Genomic DNA, 20,634 nt, shown 5'->3' with positions numbered 1-20,634 from the left:
GCTTTGGAAAATGATAACAAGGGAGGTGTTGGCAGAATTGGTATAAAATATTTTGTCATGTACCCTAGCCCTAAATCATGCCATATGGAGAGAGACATCACCTTACCTTATGTAAGCTAAGAAGCACTGCATAAGTCTTTTCTTACAAGATTGGGGAAGGTGTGAGTGCAAAGCTGGACACTGAGCTGGATTTACACTGATCTATGTCACAGACTCTACCACTGACTTTGTGGTCAGTGGCTGGTGGTAGCACTGGGGGTATCCAGTGCTTAGTTTTCAGTTGTGATTGAGTCAGGCTACAGAGACACCTGTGTTAATGCTCCCATTACTCATCCCTGGAGAAAATACAGCCACAACAGACACAAGGACAGAGTAACAGATGCTGATTAATAACCATATGTAAATTTGCCTTGGAAACTGATCCTGGACCCACTGAACAGGGACTGCAGAAACCAGAGGGTGCCTAATGAAACTCAGTATTGAGCTTCAAAATCATGGCAAGCATCACAGCTTGCCTTGGCTCTCTCCAAGCTGGTTGGTTGTCATAGAAACCCAAGCTAGTAGAGTAGATTCAGAGTAGATTCCCTTAAAGAGAATGCTCACATTCTCTTACTCCAGGCTGTTGGGGGGAAGTAGAATAATTCAGTTCTGTTATATAAATATTTGCCAAGGGCCTACTGTGTGATAAACTCTGAGGGAGACATAGATGTATATTGGGTCCCTTTCATCTTCAAACTGCCTCTCTCAGGGGAAACCTGATGAGAAGACAGACAGCTATAATATAATGTGATTAAGACGATCAGGATGCTAGCGAACATAGGCAAATTCAAAGCGAGCAGAACAGTTTATCCTGGTAGGGAGATACTGGGGGCTTATTAAGTGCAGGTCACATTTAAACAGGACTTTATATGAAGGATTAGAAAGAGTTTGTGACTAGGAAACAGGGTGGATAGTCTAGGGACTTGTAAAGGATGATTGGAAGGTGGTAGGTTATCTAGAATGCTAAATTCAGTCAACAATCCCACTTTATGCCTTAAGGTATTTTGAGAATTACAGCCAAACATTATTAATTCACACATTACTTCTTGCAAATGTATTCAGTATCATCCACTTAAGTTGAAATTATCATGGCAATGACTGAAAGAGTTCACTAAGCAAGAAAAAAAATTATATGGAAGGCTGCTTAACGTTCATCTTACTAACAGGGAAAAAAGCTATTTGCAAGTACTTTAGGAGAACATATTCATCAAGAGAAAAGACTTTAGAATCAGGCAAACCTGTATTTGATTGCTAAGTTTAATATTTAGTAAGTAAAAGATTGTGGGTAAGTTTTTTTAACATTCCAAGCCCCCATTTGCTATTTATTTGGTTTTGTTGTTAATGTGGACATTGAGGATAATATTTTTATCAAAGGATTGTTATTTTTAAAAGCTTTACTCTAGGTTCCTTGGCCCCAGAGTATAGGGAGAAGAAGGAAGGAAACAGAGTGAAGAAGAAGGGGAGAAGAGATAGATGAGAAGCCATGGGGGCAGGGGCCAAGGGCACTCAGGTACAGCAGTTTAAAAATGACAGAGCTCAATCTCAACCAGAGTTAACAATACTGAAATCACAAGAACTAAATGTTAATAATCAGATTCAAAGGTGCTTTTATGGTGGCAAATTGAGGCTGGAGTGGGGTAGTGGGATAGAAGAGGGAATCTGGCAACATGGTGGAGGGAAGTTGCCACTGGTGGCCAGATTGGTGATGGGACATTGTATGTCAAAAACCAAATTATGAATAACTTTGCAATCCAGGGTGATTTAATAAAATAAAAATTTGGAACCAGAATGATAGTACATGGGGTAGGTGTTTGCCTTGCACAATCCCTGCCATCCTGTATGGTCCTCTGAGTTCAACCAGGAATAACTCCTGAGTGAAGAGTCGGGGGCGACCCTTGAGCATCACTGGGTGTGGCCCCCAAACAAAAAAATAAAAAATAAAATAAAATAAAAAATATTGAAAAAAATCCAGCATGACTTATAAAGCTCTTAACAGTACAGTTTCAGGTATACTGTTCCACTCTAAATCTATCAGCACCTCTCCACCAATGGCCCAAATTATTTCTCTCTCTCTCTCTCTCTCTCTCTCTCTCTCTCTCTCTCTCTCTCTCCCCCCCCCCCTCTCTCTCTCTTTCTCCCCACTCCACCTTTCACTTTTCGCAAAATAATTTTTTAAAAATCTTGATTGTTATAGTATGGGTGAGATGCTTATAATAATGTTGACTCATGTTTTGATGTTACTTATCACAACTTCAACAAAGTGTCGAATATACTACCTAATGTTACCCCAGTCCATCTCCTCATCATTCCCGCAACTACCCCTTCCCTGAGATTCTCATTTCTCTGGTCCAGGACCAAGGGTTTGACATCACTTTTTAATTTCCCATTTCCTTGTCTTGTTTCTCCATGTACTGCAGGTAAGTGAGAACATCCAGTATTTGTCCTCTCCCCTCTGCCTTACTTCATTTAACATGGTACTCTTCAATTTCATCCAAGGTGTCACAAATTGTATGATTTCATCTTCAAGGGATTATTCTGAGGATGGAAAACCATTTTCTGTATCTTAGAAACATACAACATATGTGACATAGTAGAAGCTTACAGTTGTATTTTTTTTTCCTGAAAGTGATCCTCTGGGTCATTTCCACACCTTGGATATGTCTTCTACAAAGGTTAGGACTTTTTCTTTTATATAAATGAGATGTAAAATAATCAATAGTATACACTTTAGAACATAAAGGAAAATTGAAATGAATCAACTCAATTTCAGCTATTTACAGAAAAAACAGCTAATTTACAAGATCATTTCAAAAATGCAAGTACTGGGTTAGTCAGTGAGTAAGTTTGACATACAGTTTGGTGTTTCTGCCACAGAACCAGGGATGATTTATCAGTTCTTAACACAGTTGCTCCAATAGGCATATGTCAGTATTTCAGGAAGTCAAGTTAGCACTTCCTGAGCAACAAATACCTCCCCAGACATAATATGACTTCATCTTCCACTCAATTGACCCAAGTGATTGAAGTTTAGCTTTTCATGCAAAATTCAAGTAAATAATAAGTTGTTCTATATAAATATGCATGTAGAATATATTGTGTTCTCTCGAGAGGAAAGTTGGATGATTATATGCAATACTGAGCTTGGTGACACTTGTAACATCAAACATCATCAATAGAACAGATACAAATAATTTATTCTAACATCTAAAAGAAAAAGTTTTATATTCAAATTAAATTCAGCTGTATTCTAGTGCTGTTGACGGTATTCGGATCTCTTCCTCTTTCTCAGATAGCTGACATCCATTCAGAGAGCTGTCATTGTCCTGGGATCTTTAGGTGGTCTGATGGAGCTCCCTCAGCTGATGTGCCCTAATAGTCCTTATGGGGAACTGTGTGGGTAACATCCTCTTTCACTTCTTCCTTCCTTTCCCTGGAGTTATTCTAGGAGATGCTGTTTCCACTTCTTCAGACTACTTCCGTGCCCTAACTTTTGCACAATTAATTCTCTTAGTTCTGTATATGCTATGATATTAATTCTATTAATATATTTAGTTAATTCTACCTCCAGAGAATTTTCTCAACTAAACTCAGTTGATTTTACAACGACAAGTTTCTTATTCATCACTCATACTCCTTGAGCTATTACTATAGTCATGAGTATTATACAATGGAATGTATATGATAAGTGTTAACCAATCTAAAGAAACTTTAAAATGGATACCAATACTATCTCCATTTTCCGATGAGAAAAAGGGACTTAGACTTGTCAGGCTAGTAGCTGAACAGAGAAGTAAGATTCTGATCTGAAAGTTTATCCAATGTAAAACTCACCAGTTCATAAAGTATGGCTACTCTACATGTAATCAAGACACAGTTTAAATATTCACAATTTCTTATAATAGGAAATCATTTGCAGATCAAATTCAGCTCTGTTGTTTTACAGAGAAACAGAGAAGGCAAAGTGGGAAGTAAATTGTTCCTAGTCTCCTTCCCCAGATTAATGGGTTATCCTCAGTTTCTTAGCTTTATACACCATGTTTGGGTACTGTTTATCTTGGAATTCAAGAATCATTAAATAAAAGAGTGGATTTCCTAATGAAAGTAAGGGTTTGAGTGAGATAAGGACTGAGGTAGAGAAGCAGGAGTGTCAAAATTAGAACTTGAATCCGTCTGGAGTTGTTTTGGCTTTGAAAGTAGATATAGCATGTACTGCATTGACATGGTGATTTTCAGGCTATGGAACATCTAATATTTAAATGTTGGCTTTAACTTGGTAGCAATCAGTTAAGCTGCACAAACTGGTGGAGGATCACAACAAAGTCCAGGTTGCAATCACTGTTAAAGGCAAAGGTAAGTGATATATTCTGCTATCCTTAGCATTCTAGTATTCCAGGGTGGAATCATCTTTTTTTAGTCAAGAAAAAATGGAATTTTCTCATGAACTTGGGGCTGGGAATAATGTGAATCCAAAGAATAAAAGAACATAGAAAAAGAAATAAAAAACCATAAGGTGTAAAATAAATTACTTTGGGCCTGCTGCTGGAGCAGACTTGAGTGGTGGTTGGAAAAAATTGGAAATTAAGGTGGTGGGAAGGTGCAGTGGTGGTGGGATTGGTATAGCCACAAATAATTTAGGAGGTAAAAGCTTGCAAATGTTGACAATGCTGACCTACCTCTGCAGTACCCTGATAATAAGTGCCTGTGTACTATTTCTCACGCCTCATCCACATGCCAGTCCTGGCTTCTACCCAATAGCTCAGTTACATCACATTTCATCAGCTTACCTTATATCACTCATTTGGTTATTATCCCCTACACATTTCATTTTTTGACCTCCCCCAACTAATCATACCAATCAGTCCCTGCAACACACATTTTGTTCTGTTCATTTGTAACCCAGGTCTGAGAACGTAGTAAATGGCTGGTTGGACAGAGGCTTGTCATTTGCTTTTAATTAGCCTGGGATAGGAGAATGGCCATGACTTTGTGCAGCAGAAGCTGTCTGGGTGGTTTACCCTACATTTGACTACAAGGGCAATGTGCCACAGAGGATCAGAAATCCAGCCAAGAAGAGCAAAGGCACATTTCATCATTGATCAATTACCTTGAATAACTTCTAGGGCCAAAGCACTGTCACAAGTACCAGGAAGAAGATGAGATCTTGTTGCCGAGTGAATAGATTGTTATGGTCTAGGAATCAATACCCTCATTTTGGTTCTCTGGGAAATGGTACTTAAGAGGATCAGGTCTGGAGCAGGTGAATGAACATGCAGGGTAGTTCTCGGCCAATAGGTTGATAAAGGGTTCTCAGCCACTTTTATTCTTTTTTTAAACTAAAATGTTTTTATAAAGCTGTTCATGCTGATTTATTACACTCAATATTCCAACACCAACCCCACCACCATTGCACCTTCTACCACCATTATTTCCAATATTTTCTAACCATCAATAGCAGGCCCAAAATAATTCATTTTATATTACTACTTATGAACAATTCACTAAAAAGTGGTCAGAAAAAGGTTTGCTTAGAAGAACATGTGTGAAGATTGTTGTCTCTCATCCTGGAACCATTAAGCCCTTGTATAAAAGATTACTAACATGTTATTACAGGTTAAGCCTTGTGTGTTAATATTTTCTTAATTGAGATTGGTTATCTTCTATTTTACACCCCATCCAATGTGGTGTGCTACTCCTAGTATATCAGTGGTATAGAGTTTGAAATGTCGCATGCCACAAATACTGCCCCATGCTCCAGGAATTCTAAAATTTTGAAAGGGGTGATGCGGCTGGAGTTAAACTTTTAAACTGGATGGTGACTTTGAGGTCCGAAGGCATCTCTGAGGCTGGTTGATCTCTTTTGAGATTCATGTATGAGTTTCTTGGTCATGACCAGTTAATGAGCTTATATGGAGTCAGAGATAGTTCATGGGTGTAATTGCCAGGCTTCCAGAAGAACAGGGAGGTGAGGGGAGGAAGCCCATCCCTGACTCGGTGAGAATCTGGGAATTTCAGTCACAAAACCTGCATACGTGGGTTTTTTAACACATTCTTTTCTGGATAAAGCTCATCCTGAGCCTGTGGAGTCCAGCAGTGAGCATGGCAGTGATTGGAGTGTGGAGGATTTTGGCTGCCAGGGCTCTATTCGTGTGGCTGGTGGACTCACCTGCTCCACTCTGGAGTGTCCCAGATGAGACTCAGCCTGGCATGGGGTCCAGAAGCATTTCTGCAGCTTCACTCAATTTTATTCTTAAGAGAAAAAACAAAGAAACGAAACAGGCCACCTATTCACATAAATTTTGCTGTTGTGTAGGTTTGCAGGAGATGGAATCTCGGCTCTTGGTTCCTGGAGATATTCTTGTCCTTCCAGGAAAATTATCATTGCCATGTGATGCTATTTTGATTGATGGGAGCTGCGTGGTGAATGAAGGCATGCTTACAGGTAGGCATTTGTCACGGACCAACTATCTAACAAGGCTTCTCTATCAAATATGAGCCAAATATTAGAAAAGTAGATGAACCTATACTTGCTGCTTTATACCAGGCACATGAGGAAATGGATGCGAAAGATACAACAGGTATTCATGCAGATGAAACATTATATATGCAAATAATTCTCCTTTTATGAAAATACTCATTTAACTAGTGTGAAAACACAATGAGCGCAAAGCTAAAAGAAAGTCTAATACAGGACATAGTTATTTGCTAGGTGACATAGTTATTTGCTAGGTGAGTGGGGTGCTGAGAGTTTAGTGGAAGGCAAAAATATTTTATAACATTATTGTTTGAAAATATACACATCCAAACAAAATCATGTAAGGCACCAACTCACATTGCTGGTATAACATAAAGATTTCATCTAGTTCTATGCTCATTCAATGGAAAACTGAGCCCCAAGTTTTCCTGGAAAAGAGAATGAGTTGGACCTTCATGCAAAGGAATTATAACAAATATGTTCTTTAGAATCATCTCTCCAATTAATTTTACTCACCAGAAAATCAGTTTTTTATTTATGGTGTGAAACATCCTTACAACATTAAAAATATAATATAGGCAACAACACAAAGCACAATATATTGGGGCCAGACAGATACTATAGCTGCGAAAAGAGGCCTACCCTTTTTCAGGGATTGACGTGAGAACCATTTCTCCCTTTCGGTAGGGTATTTTCATTTTGACCACTGTTTTGTTTTCTTTTGTTTTTACAGAGATAAGAAGGGTGCTTGCTTTGCTCACAGGTGTTTCAGGTTAAATCCCTGGCACTGCAAATGGTCCCCCAAGTCTTAACAGAAGTGATCACTGAGCACTAAGCCAGCAGTAAGCCCTGAGCACAGTAGAATATGGCCCCAAAGCAAAAGCAAACCAACAAAACACACACACAATAGTAAAGAGAGAATATTACATAACATCATACACATACAAATAGAAACTACTTAACAGTTTTCTCTTATGCTTACAGACTGTTGCATTTTTGTTTCCAAACAGTGAAACACACATATACATACACACACATACACACACAGAGTTTTTAACATCACCTAAATGTAAAGGAAGTCATAATCTATTCCTAAATTGTTCAACACAGATTTCACATTAAAAATGAGCCTTCTTAATTTAAAATTGAGACGAGAAAATGGGGTAAACATAAATATGCTCAGTATAATTACAAAATACCCCTTTAATGTGTTGAAATCTAACTGCCTTATAATGGTAGTGATGAGGATTTGCATGTTGATCATATCTTTTATTCAGAATGTTGCCATAGTACCCAATGTGCAAAATATAAGCCCCAGAAATACTGGCCTCTTTATTCAAAGACAGCAACTGTCTTGCATTTCCAAGCAGCCTGAGACTAAATAGTAATTTCTCTCAGTGGCAGCGAGAGCACGGCTATGAAGACCTATGTGAAGGACAGTCCACAAGGGTCAGTGCATTGGGTCTTGGACTCTAATGCACAGTCTTGTTTTCATTTTCAGAAATACCTGGAGAATTCCAGAGAGCTGGAAATGCTGAACAATGCTGACTTTCTACAAATGGCAGTATTAACTTGGATCTATTCCTCTAAAAATAATCTCCCAGCCTTACCAGGTCACTGCTCCACACCCACTACGAAGTGCCAATGTCTCTTCACTCCTGTCCATAGATCTCTAATCACCTGCCACCCCTGTTCATACCTTGCTTGGCAGACTCCACTCTGTAAGCAGAACTTCAGACTGATTTTGCCAACCATTATCCATTCCCCTTTGTTTTATTATATTCTAATGATGAGACCATGTTATTCTATCTTCTAACTCACTACACTGTGAATGAGACATTCAAGTTTTAAGTTGAGGCAAAATAGACAGGATTTCAACACAGATTTCACATTAAAAATGAGCCTTCTTAATTTAAAATTGAGACGAGAAAATGGGGTAAACATAAATATGCTCAGTATAATTACAAAATAATTTTTTATTATTTTTAAATATAAATAATAATATAAGTTATTAGTATTTATATTATTATAAATAATAATATAATAATATATTATTTTATAATTATTATAAAATAATAATTAGGCACAGTGATTTTCAAAGGTGTAAACAATAGAGTTTCTGACATATATTGTTGCCCACTCCAGACCCAGCCCGAGTGACTATGTCCCTCTACCAGTAACCCAGGTTCCCTCTCACACCCCAACCTGTCTCCTTGGCAGACACAGTTTCTAAGCTGAATTATTAAGTTTGAGTTCTGTGTATGTTGGGGATGTTCATTTGTACATATACAGATACCTTGCCTGTAGCCCACAGATGATTCCAAGACCCTTATGTCTTTTCCCTATACTATTTCCAGACTGTCTCTTTTCACATACACCCTCCACTTCTCTCCTCTGGCATCTTCATTCATGTAAGAATTTTTATCTTTTCTTACAACTGAGTAATATTCTATCGTGTATGTGAGTCACACACTTTTTAAAAATTTTTATTAGAGAAACACCATGAGGTACAGTTGTAGACTTACAAATTTTTGTGCTTGGGTTTAAGTTATACAATGATTGAGTACCCATCACTCCACCAGTGCCCATTCCCCACCTCCAATGCTCCCAGCATCCCTCCAGTCCCCACCCCCTCATCTCACCCCACCCCTGTGGCAGGACATTCCCTTTTGTTCTCATTCTCCTTTTGGGTGCTGTGGTTTGCAAAAGAGGCATTGAGTGGCTATCATGTTTGGTCTATAGTCTATTTTCAGCATGTATCTCTCATCCTGCGAGGGTCCTCCCAACACCCTTTACTTGGTGTTTCCCTCTCTATCTGAGCTGCCTTCTCCCTCAGTATGTGTGGCTGGCCTCCAAGCCATGTTAGTCTCCCAATTTGTTACTTTATATTCCCCAGATGAATGCAATCTTTCCATGTCTGTCCCCCTGTTTCTGACTCATTTCGCTTAGCATATGTAGTACCACTTGTATGTAAAGTTTATGTCTTTATCTTTTCTAACAGCTGCATAGTACTCCATTGTGTAGATGTACCAAAGTTTCTTTAACCAGTCATCAGTTCTTGGGCACTCAGGTTTTTTCCAGATTTTGGCTATTGTGAATAGTGCAGCAATGAACATAGAAGTGAAGATGTCATTTTGACTGTGCTTTTTTGCCTCTCTGGGATATATTCCCAGGAGTGATATTGCTGGGTCAAATGGGAGTTCAATTTTTAATTTTTTGAGAATCGTCCATACTGTATTCCAAAAGGGCTGAACCAGTCAGCATTCCCACTAGCAGTAAAGGAGAGTCCCTTTCTCGCCACATCCACACCAACACTGATTGCTTTTGTTCTTTTGGATGTGGGCCAATCTCTGTGGTGTGAGATGATATCTCATTGTTGTTTTGATCTGCATCTCCCTGATGATTAGTGATGTAGAACATTTTCTCATGTGCCTTTTAGCCATTCATATTTCTTCTTTGGGAAAGTTTCTGTTCATTTCATCACCCCATTTTTTGATGGGGTTAGATGTTTTCTTTTTGTAGAGTTCAACCAGTGCTTTGTATGTCCTTGATATCAACCCTTTATCAGATGGGTATTGGGTAAATATCCTTTCCCATTCTGTAGATTGTCTTTGTATTCTGGTTATTGTATCTTTTGAGGTGCAGAAGCTTCTTAATTTAAGATAGTCCCATTTGTTTATCTCTATTTTCCACTTGGTTGGTCAGTGGAGTGTCATCTTTGAAGATACTATTAGCCTCAATATCCTGGAGGGTTTTGCCGAGCTTGTCTTCAATGTATCTTATAGATTTTGGCCTGATGTTGAGATCTTTAATCCATTTTGATCTAACTTTTGTGCATGGTGTTAGGTTGAGGTCTAAGCCCATTTTTTCGCATGTGGTTGTTCAGTTATGCCAGCACCATTTGTTGAAGAGGTTTTCCTTGTTTCACTTCATACTTCTTGATGCCTTATCAAAGATTAGATGTTCATACATTTGCGGTTGTGTGTACGGATATTCCAACCAGTTCCATTGGTCTGTGGCCCTGGCTTTGTTCCAGTACCATGCTGTTTTAATTATTACTGATTTGTAGTAGAGTTTGAGATTAGGGAGGATAATCCCTCCCCATGTCTTTTTCCCAAGAATTGCTTTGGCTATTCGTAGGCATTTGTTGTTCCATATGAATTTCAGGAGTGCTTGATTTATTTCTTTGAAGAATTTCATGGGTAATCTTATAGGGATCATGTTGAATCTGTATAATGCTTTCGGGAGTATTGCCATTTTGATGATTTTGATTCTTTCTATCCATGAGCAGGGAATGTGTTTCCATTTTTTCATGTCCTCTTTTATTTCATGGAGTAGCATCTTGTAGTTTTCTTTGTAGAGATCCTTTACCTCTTTAGTTAGACTGATTCCGAGGTATTTGATTTTCTGGGGCACAATTGTGAATGGGATTATTTTTTTCATTTAACTTTCCACTCTCTTATTATTTGCATGTAGGAAGGCCATGGATTTTGGGGCATTGATTTTATAGCCTGCGACTTTACTGTACAAGGCTATTATTTCTAGGAGTTTCTTGGTAGAGGATTTAGGATTCTTGAGATATAATATCATATCATCTGCAAATAGTGAGAGCTTGATTTCTTCCTTTCCTATCTGGATACCTTTAATGTCTTTTTCCCGCCTAATTGCTATTGCAAGTACTTCCAGTACTATGTTAAACAGAAGTGTGATAGTGGGCATCCTTGTCTTGCCCCTGATCTTAGAGGAAAGGCCCTTAGTTTTTCCCCATTGAGGATAATGCTTGCCATGGGTTTGTTGTAGATGGCTTTGACTTTTTGAGGAAAGTTCCTTCAAAACCCATTTTGGTGAGAGTTTTCACCATAAACGGGTGCTGTATCCTGTCAAAAGCTTTCTCTGCATCTATTGATATGATCATATGGTTTTTTTTTATTTGAATTTTATTTTATTTTTTTTATCATTTTTTTTTATTAGTGAAACACCATGAAGTACACTTATAGACTTATAAATTTTTGTGCTTGGGTTTCAGTTATACAATGATCAAGTACCCATCCCTCCACCAGTGCCCATCCTCCCCCACCACGGATCCTAGCATCCCTCCCACCCCCCATCCTCCCCCCCCCCCGTCCCACCCTGCCGCTGTGGCAGGGCATTCCTCCCTGTTCTCTCTCTCTTCTTTTGGGTACTGTGTTTTGCCAGAGAGGCATTGAGTGGCAGTCATGTTTGGTCTATAGACCACTTTTAGCATGTCTCTCCCACCCTGGGAGGGTCTTCACAACACCCTTTATTTGGTGCTCTCTTCTCTATCTGAGCTTCCTTCTCACCTAGCACATGTGGCTGGCCTTCAAGTCATGGAGCAAAATTCCTGGTACTAATCTGAGCCCTTCCTGGGTGTTAGTCTCCCGTTTTGTTGCTTTATGTTCCCCAGATGAATGCAATCTTTCTGTGTCTATTCCACTCTTTCTGACTCATTTCGCTTAACATGATACTTTCCATGTAGTACCACTTGTATGTAAATTTCATAACTTCATCTTTTCTAACAGCTACATAGTACTCCATTGTGTAAATGTACCAAAGTTTCTTTAACCAGTCATCTGTTCTCGGGCACTCAGGTTTTTTCCAGATTTTGGCTATTGTAAAGAGTGCTGCAATGAACAAACAATTGCAGATGTCACTTCGACTATACATTTTTGCCTCTCTGGGATATATTCCCAGGAGTGCTATAGCTGGGTCAAATGGGAGATCGAATTCTAATTTTTTGAGAATCGTCCATACTGTTTTCCAAAAGGGTTGGACCAGCCTGCATTCCCACCAGCAGTGAAGGAGGGTCCCTTTCTCGCCACATCCGCGCCAGCACCTGTTGCTTTTGTTCTTGTGGATGTGGGCCAGTCTCTGTGGTGTGAAATGATATCTCATTGTTGTTTTGATCTGCATCTCTCTGATGATTAGTGATGTAGAGCATTTTCTCATGTGCCTTTTTGCCATTCGGATTTCTTCTTTGCGAAAGTTTCTATTCATTTCCTCGCCCCATTTTTTGATGGGGTTGGGTGATTTCTTCTTGTGGAGTTTAACCAGTACCTTATATATCCTTGAAATCAACCCCTTGTCAGATGTGTATTTGGTGAATATTCTTTCCCATTCTGTAGGCTGTCTTTGTATTTTGGTCACTGTTTCTTTTGAGGTGCAGAAGCTTCTTAGTTTAAGATAGTCCCATTTGTCTATCTCTGTTTTCACTTGCTCGGCCAGTGGCGTGACGTCTTTGAAGATACCACTAACTTCAATATCGTGGAGAGTTTTGCCAACTTTGTCTTCAATAAACATTATGGATTCCGGTCTGATGTTGAGGTCATAAATCCATTTCGATCTTACTTTTGTGCATGGCGTTAGGCAGAGATCTGAGCCCACTTTTTTGCATGTAGCCGTCCAGTTTTGCCAGCACAATTTATTAAAGAGGCTTTCCCTGCTCCATTTCACTTTTCTTGCCCCCTTATCGAAGATTAGATGATTATATGTTTGGGAGGAGATGTCAGTATATTCAACTCTATTCCATTGTTCTGCAGCTCTGCTTTTGTTCCAGTACCATGCTGTTTTGATTATTACCGCTTTGTAGTAGAGCTTGAAGTTAGGTAGGTTGATTCCTCCCATTTTCTTTTTCCCAAGAATTGCTTTAGCTATTCGTGGGGGTTTACAATCCCTATAAGGATACCCACGACATTCTTCAAAGAAATAGAGCAAACACTCCTGAATTTTATATGATCATATGGTTTTTATCTTTACTTTTGTTGATATGATGGATTATGTGATTGATTTCCAAATGTTAAACCATCCTTGCATCCCCGGGATGAACCCCACTTGTTTGTGGTGTATGATCTTTTTGATGAGTTTTTGGATTCTATTTGCTAATATTTTGTTGAGGATCTTCGCATCTGAGTCACACAATTTTTTATGCAGTCATCTCTTGGTGGTAATTTGGTTTGTATACAGATCTTAGCTATTGTCAATAGTGCTGCAAAGAATATTGGCGTTAAAATATATTTTTGATTTCATGTTTTTATGTTGGAATAAATGCCAAGTAGTAAAATTGCTGGGTCATATGGAAGTTCTGTTTTTAACTTTTTCGATAGTCTGTAAATATTTTCCACAGAGACTGAATCAGATAATAGTACCACAAACAGAGAATCTGAGGCTAATATTTTACACTACATCTTCACCAGCAGAGATTTCTGGGCTTTTAATATAGGTCATTTTCTTTGGTGTGAGGTGATATCTCATTGTTAACTTGTTTTTAATTACTCTGATAATCAGTGATGATGAACACTTTTGCATAAATCCATGGGCTATCTGTATGTCTTCTTTGAGGAATTATATGTTCATTTGCTCTTCACATTTATTGATGAGGTTTTTGTTTTCTTGTTATTGAGTTGTTTGAGTGATTTATAGATCTTGGATATTAGCCTTTTTTCAAAGGAGAACATTTTCTTCCTTTCAGTGCATTGTTTTTACTTTTACATATTGTTTTGTTTTGTTTGCAATGCAAAACCTTTGTACTAGATGCTATCCAATTTTAATATTTTTTTGCCTGTACTTTCTTTTCCTTTGCTTGCATGTTTGGGGGCCATATCTGGCTGTGCTCAGGCTTACAACTAGATCTAGGTTTTGGATTCCTAGCGCCATAAGAAAAATGTGAATTAAGTACCACTAGTTTCTAAAGGCTTTATTATAATCCAATTTACGTATTAATTTGTGGAAGGAACATTGATGAAGCAGTCAGATTAGAATTAGATTTATGAAACAGCAAATTCATTCCTAAAGTCCATGAGTGTGATTCACATATTTTTCCCATGTGCAAATGTTTCACCATGATCATTCACATAAGAAAAGTAGCAAATACCTGTAGCATTTCTGTAAGAATTTGCATTTATAAATAACACAAGCTCTTATTTACAATGGCACCAAACAAGTTGATCTAGAGGGAATGTTTTGAAACCCCATTTCCAAATGTGGAAACTGAGGAAGAAGGAGAAGGAAGAAGGCTCAGCCAGCAAATGAAGAATCAGGTTTGGAGATGGCATTTATTTCTAGATATAAGGAGCTGTGGGAGTAAAAGAAATGATAGTTATCACCCCAGACATCACCTGTTCCTATGTAATCATATCTTGGGTACATGTCCATTGTATGGTCTTCCTCCTCCTTAATTTCATTGTATTGCCATATATGTAAGAAAAATTATTTTTATTTTGAATTAAAATTTGACCATCATTGAAAGAGTGCAGTATGAAGTATATGGCATAAATTGAACAATTCTGCCAATGAGCAGATCCTCCCCATCTTAGTCTGGCTACCCAAACTGTGCAAGGCTCTGAGAAGAGTGATTAGTCTGTAGCAGCTCTTCGTGGTTTGGGTAGCCCCCTAGTTTAAGTCTATCCACATAACAGGTAATGGCACGCCTTGTCTTCTACCTTCTAGAATGTCTCTATACCCATTATCCTACCTTGAGATATCTCCCCACCTTTTATTTTTCAGAAACATACAACATGTCATTTTTTTCCCTTTGGGTTTTCCACTTCTTAATCCAGGTAGCTTTATTTAGCTAGAAAAGCAGGAGAGGGAAGGTGTGGTGGGCAGGAAAGCTTTGTTCTGATTTTCAAGTTATTGCTAAAATCCATGATAAAACTTCCAAATGAGTTTTGGAACTCAAAAACCGGTAATTGACTAATTATGATCTCTCCTTCCTGAGCCAGCGATCTCCCCTCTGAGCTTGCTCCTCACAAAGCAGTCAGAAGCAAAAGAAAATATGCAGAACACTGATTACTATTTTGACTTTCCTTCTTGGCACATTAGCTAAATTTTTGCAGTTTTCATAAGTATTAGGTCCCAGTTGCTATTTTATGCATATAGTTAATCCAGCTAAAAAATATATAAAATATGAAAATATAAGACCAACAAAGGGTAAATAATTAACCAGGGCCACACTGCTATAAGGTGGTGAAGCTGAGATTTCAGTTCATTTTTCTAGCATTAATCCTCTCATTCCATGAATGTCCACTAGCCTTACTGTATAAAAGTCACTCTCTTAGGTACTGGGGTATAGCAGTGGACAGTAAATAATATCTAAACATCATGAAGCTGACAGTGTAGTGAGGAGAGAGGAAACATAAGTGCATCATGACGTATATTATGACAGCTAAAATTTCTTTGAATAAAATAAAACAAACCCACATGTCATTTCACTTGCTTTCTCCAGAACCTCTGTTTGTACTGCCTCATTATCTTAAAGACAAATAATAAGGAAAGGAGTGGCATTCACTCTGCCACAATCACTTTCTCTCACTCTCTTTTCATTAGAATTTATGATTTATTGTAAATGTATGTTCATGAAATGTAGTGATCCCAGAAGAACACACAGGAATCTCCCACTGTTGTTATTTTATATTTGTAACCTATAGAAAGGCTTATAACCAATCAATTGATATGTTGTTTCTTCCCTTTTTCTTATCTCATTCTCTTCTCTAATTTCTACTTCTATTTTTTCATGAACATGTTCATTCATAAACACAGGCTACTGAGAGTATCATGCACGCATATATGCCTGACTGGGAACACCTGTAAAAGGTGATTAGAGGCTACCCCAAAAGCCTCTATCTCTCTCGGAGAGCCTGGCAAGCTACCGAGAATATCCCGCTCACACGGCAGAACCTGGCAAGCTCCCCGTGGCATACCCATATGCCAAAAACAGTAACAATGATGGTCCTCATTCCCCTGACACTGAAAGAGCCCCAATATGTCATCGGGCTACACTAGCACGTGACAGGGACGAATGGAGACATTACTGGGCCTGCTCAAGCAAATAGATGAACAATGGGAGGACAGTGCTACATTCATTTAGTCAACAAAAATTCAATCGTATTTTCAATCTGTGTCAGATACTGTGATGTGTTAGGAAACACCAAGTTTTCCTACCTACCCTCAAGTAGTTTAAGTTTAGTAGTTCGAGAAATAAGAATAAACAAGTAACATGCAATTTTCAACATTGTCACCAACAGAGACATTTAGATCACTGGGAACAAGGAGGAAAAATTTATTTCATAGCAACAGAATCTTCAGATAACAGAAGTCGAATGAACAATGAGTGATGGGAACATTTCCTCCTGAAGCTTCTCCATCCTCCTTAACCTCCCCCATGTTTCTAGGCAAATCCATTTTTTTGAGTTCCAAGAAAATCCAAGACATGAGACTCTTTGTTAATACCTGAATAGTCTAAAAGAGACTTGAGAATAGTCTCAGTGGAAAATCATTTCTTTTTAGAATCATCTCTGATATATTAGCGCCAAATGACTTCCATCCCTGATTGATCAAATCCCTGCTAACCCCATACCATCAACTGTATGTGCAGTAATCTATTCCCTAATATCACACTAAGTTTATACTGTGGACTAACATTCTATGATTCAAGGGCAGGAAAACATTTGAAATTATTTTAAGTGTCTGCCTTTTTACAAAGGCAGGTTTCAAAATAATGAGGTGCAAAGATATGGAAATTTGTCAATAGGTTCTCTCTTTTGCAAAGCCATTTAGAATGCAACTTATGTATCCATACAAAAAATAACGTGATTCTTTTTAAAAAAATTTGGGGCCACATACAGCAGTTATCAGGGCTAATTCCTAGCTCTGAACTCAGGGATCACTCCTGCAGGGCTCAGGGAACCATATGGGGTATGAGGATTCAAACACGGGTCAGTTGCTTGCAAGGCAAATGCCTTCCCTGCTGTACTATCATCCCAGCCCACCATAACTCTTATAAAGACATTGTTTAAGGGATAATACTTGACTAAGAGGAATTTTCTGAAGAATATTCAAGATCGCTAATAAATCTTTTATGTTTTTTTACCTTGAGGTATGAAAAATGCATCATGGTAGAAAACTAGTTTTGTAAAACCAATTATAGTAAAACCTGGGTAATCATTCTTATTTAATTCATTCATGCATTAAAAATATATATATTTTGAACCTGTTACTGGTAAATCCCACCTTAGTGGAGAAAATGAAGAATAACAGAAAATGAAGAATTTTTTCAAGAATGACAGAAATTATACATGTTAATGTTCTTAACCACAGTTTTTCTCTAGGAGAGGAGATAAAACTTAAATTTGTATAACTATAATCAATATCATACTGTTTTTAAACTAGAAATATGACAGAGAATCTTGCTAATAGAACAGTTTGTGAAAGACTGATGAAATGTTAAACTCATTTTTACCTTTTTTAAAATCTTGGAGACAGGAAGTGTTGTTAATATTTCTATTTGTCTCTAAATTTTTTTGAAGTGTAAGCCAATTTTCTTTGCCTCTAAAGTAGCCCCTTGTCCATCAGAGAATGAAGAAGAATGATATTTGGAGAGTGGAACTCTATCATAGGATGTGTAAGGGGCTGAGGGGCTCTGCAGTGTGAGCTGGGAATGACAGTCACAGATGTTCAGATTGAGATGCCCACAAGAGAGTTTGAGCTTTGTTGGTACTGGCAGTGGGGAAGCATAAGGAATCTTGAGAGAAGAATAAGTTGATTAAAGTGGGATTTTATCAAATTCCTCTGGAAATGATAAGGGACGACTTAACAGGACAAGTAGACTGAAGGGGAAAGACCCATTAGGAGATATGTATTAATAGAAAATACATGCATTGTTATATCTCTGTTCCTGATTCCTTGAACAGAGCTCCCCAAACCCTTGTAAATTCATAAATGAAAAAATACTAGGAGGAGCATCTTCAACTCTAATGAGCCAAGAGTAGGTGAGCTCCAGTTTGTTCTGGATTGTTCCCAGACTAAGCCATGGTTCAAAGCTGGGACTTATTAGTGCCTTCTGTCCACCACTTCTGTTTATTCTCTGTGAATGAGAGAAAGACTGGGAATTGGTATAATATTGCTATTGTAAGGAAGCCTATCTATAATCCCAATATTAGGGGATTCAGGAGATCTTCCAGACTGGTAAATCCCACCTTATACAAGAAGCATGTTGTAATTGTTCAAAAGGACAAGTTAGTTCTTGTGCTCAGCACCCTCTCAAACCTCACCCTGTGCATCACTTAATCTGACTGTTAGCTTCTTTTGTCATATCTTTGAATAATCTGGCAAATCTAAGTGTTTCCCTAAGTTCTGTTAGCCATTCATGCAAGTTAATTAAATTTGAGAAAGGGGTTATGGGAATTTCAGATTTATACTTGACATCTGATGTTGGGAAGAAGCAATATTTTTATTTCTTTTTTTTTGCCTTTTTAAAAATTAAATCACCATGAATTCTAAAGTTACAAAGCTATTCATGATTGAGTTTCAGGTATATATTGTTCCAACACTAATTCCTTCACCAGTGCCTACTACAATTTACCAATATTCCAGCCTCCTTCCTACACCAAAGCCTACCTCTTTCATAATTCTAGTGTTCCCTTCTCTAACTTATCTTCCTCACCCCTGCCCCAGTGCCAAGCTTATTACTGAAGACCAGGTCTACTCTTTATTGGATGCAGTCTTGAGTAATGTGGTTCATAACCTGTAGGGTCAGTTGCTGTTAGCAATTGCATTTAATTGAGTGAAATTATAGGATGACCAGCAGGTATGGTAGAATTGCTTGTTGTGGAAAAGGAAAAACACCCATATCTGGTACCAGAAATAAGCATGGAGCCATATGAATGGAAGGGAGAAACCCAGGAGGAAAGACTGGAGGTTTATTCTAACTCAGGAGGTGAGGGTAGTGTGGTTGAGGTACTTATTCATAAAAAAAAGATTAGTTCCACCGCAACTTCAAATTATCTGGAGACTGTTTGCACTTCAGAGAAGGAATTAATCACAGCTAATCCTTTGTCAGTGCAACTAACTAGAGTCAGATGAATTGTCAGTGAAGCCCCTGGGCCATAAACACAGGGATGGTTCTATGTAGAAAACTCATAAGGAAAGGCAGGAATTAGGGTCTGGGGAAATCATTCCATAGAAATAGAAGGGACCAAAGATGGTCTGCAAGGAAATCTGTGACTTAACAAAAGGGTAGGACCATTTTCTTTATCTTGTTATGTATTAGTTTCTGTTTCTCCAACAAACACCAGTTCTCTCTTGTCTCTGTGGTTCCAGTATTACTTCTACCTTCACATTCAATGTCCTGTTCTTTCTTTCTCAATCTGGGTGGTCTTAGTCTCCTTTCAAATTGACAGTTATTAATTGTTTAGGGAATCGTTCCTTAATCTTACCTCCAAAACATGTACCTTATTGTTTCTAATTATTTGCCATTATTTACCTTTCTGGATGTCTGAGCTTTGTGTGGGCACTATTTCTGTCCTTTTTATTTATATTTCCAATATCTAGTCAGTATCCAACTCAAAGTAAGCACTGAACATATTTGCTGAATAACTGCATGAATGAGAGATCAACGAATGTATGAAAGCAAATAATAACTATGTGCATTTCTTAGAACGTCCTCACTACCTAGAATAATGCTGGGCTTAAAGAACACTTTGAGATATACATGACAGCTCTGCTAAAACAGGCTCCTTTTAAAATTACACACTGCAAAAATTCAGGTGTGGGAAAGAAAAGCATAATTCAAATAAATATCTGAAATATAATTAGGATTATCACTATTTATATCACTAGCAACCTCAAGAAGTCATTTAACTCAAGGGATGAACTTAAGCCTGGATTAGTCTCCATTTAAACATTTTCCTGAAGTTGCTAAGCACCAACCTCAAATAACCATCCAAGTTCACACAGAAACAATAAAATACCATTGTCTTTAGGAGAAAGTATTCCTGTTACAAAAACACCATTGCCCCATGAGGAGAGCACCACAGGCTGGAAGTTCCACAGTTTAGAGGACTACCGGAAACACGTCCTTTTCTGTGGGACTGAAGTTATCCAGGTCAAACCCTCTGGGCAAGAACCAGTGAGAGCAGTTGTTCTACAAACAGGTTTGTAGGGGTTTATGTTGTTGTTGTTTGTTTTGTTTTTATTGAATCACTGTGAAATACAGTTACAAAGCTTTCGTGTTTGAGTTTCAGTCATACAATGATCAGACACCCATCCTTCCACCAGTGTACATTTTCTACCACCAATGTCCCCAGTATCTCTCAGGTTTGTAGGTTTAG

At 38.1% G+C, this 20,634-nt stretch overlaps 1 protein-coding gene across 1 annotated transcript in view; it reads left to right on the top strand.

Moving 5' to 3' along the window:
* Nucleotides 1–20,634, top strand: part of ATP13A5 (ATPase 13A5) — a 138,838-nt gene that overhangs the window by 47,626 nt on the left and 70,578 nt on the right. The window contains exons 8-10 of the mRNA XM_056121960.1: nucleotides 4,317–4,389; nucleotides 6,350–6,478; nucleotides 20,287–20,457. Coding sequence (XP_055977935.1) covers nucleotides 4,317–4,389; nucleotides 6,350–6,478; nucleotides 20,287–20,457 — 373 coding nt within the window. The remainder of the gene's footprint in view (nucleotides 1–4,316; nucleotides 4,390–6,349; nucleotides 6,479–20,286; nucleotides 20,458–20,634) is intronic.

This window comes from Sorex fumeus, unplaced genomic scaffold (genome assembly GCF_029834395.1).
Source record: "Sorex fumeus unplaced genomic scaffold, SorFum_2.1 ptg000044l, whole genome shotgun sequence".
Lineage (NCBI taxonomy): Eukaryota > Metazoa > Chordata > Mammalia > Eulipotyphla > Soricidae > Sorex > Sorex fumeus.
This window is presented reverse-complemented; position numbering and strand designations above follow the sequence as displayed.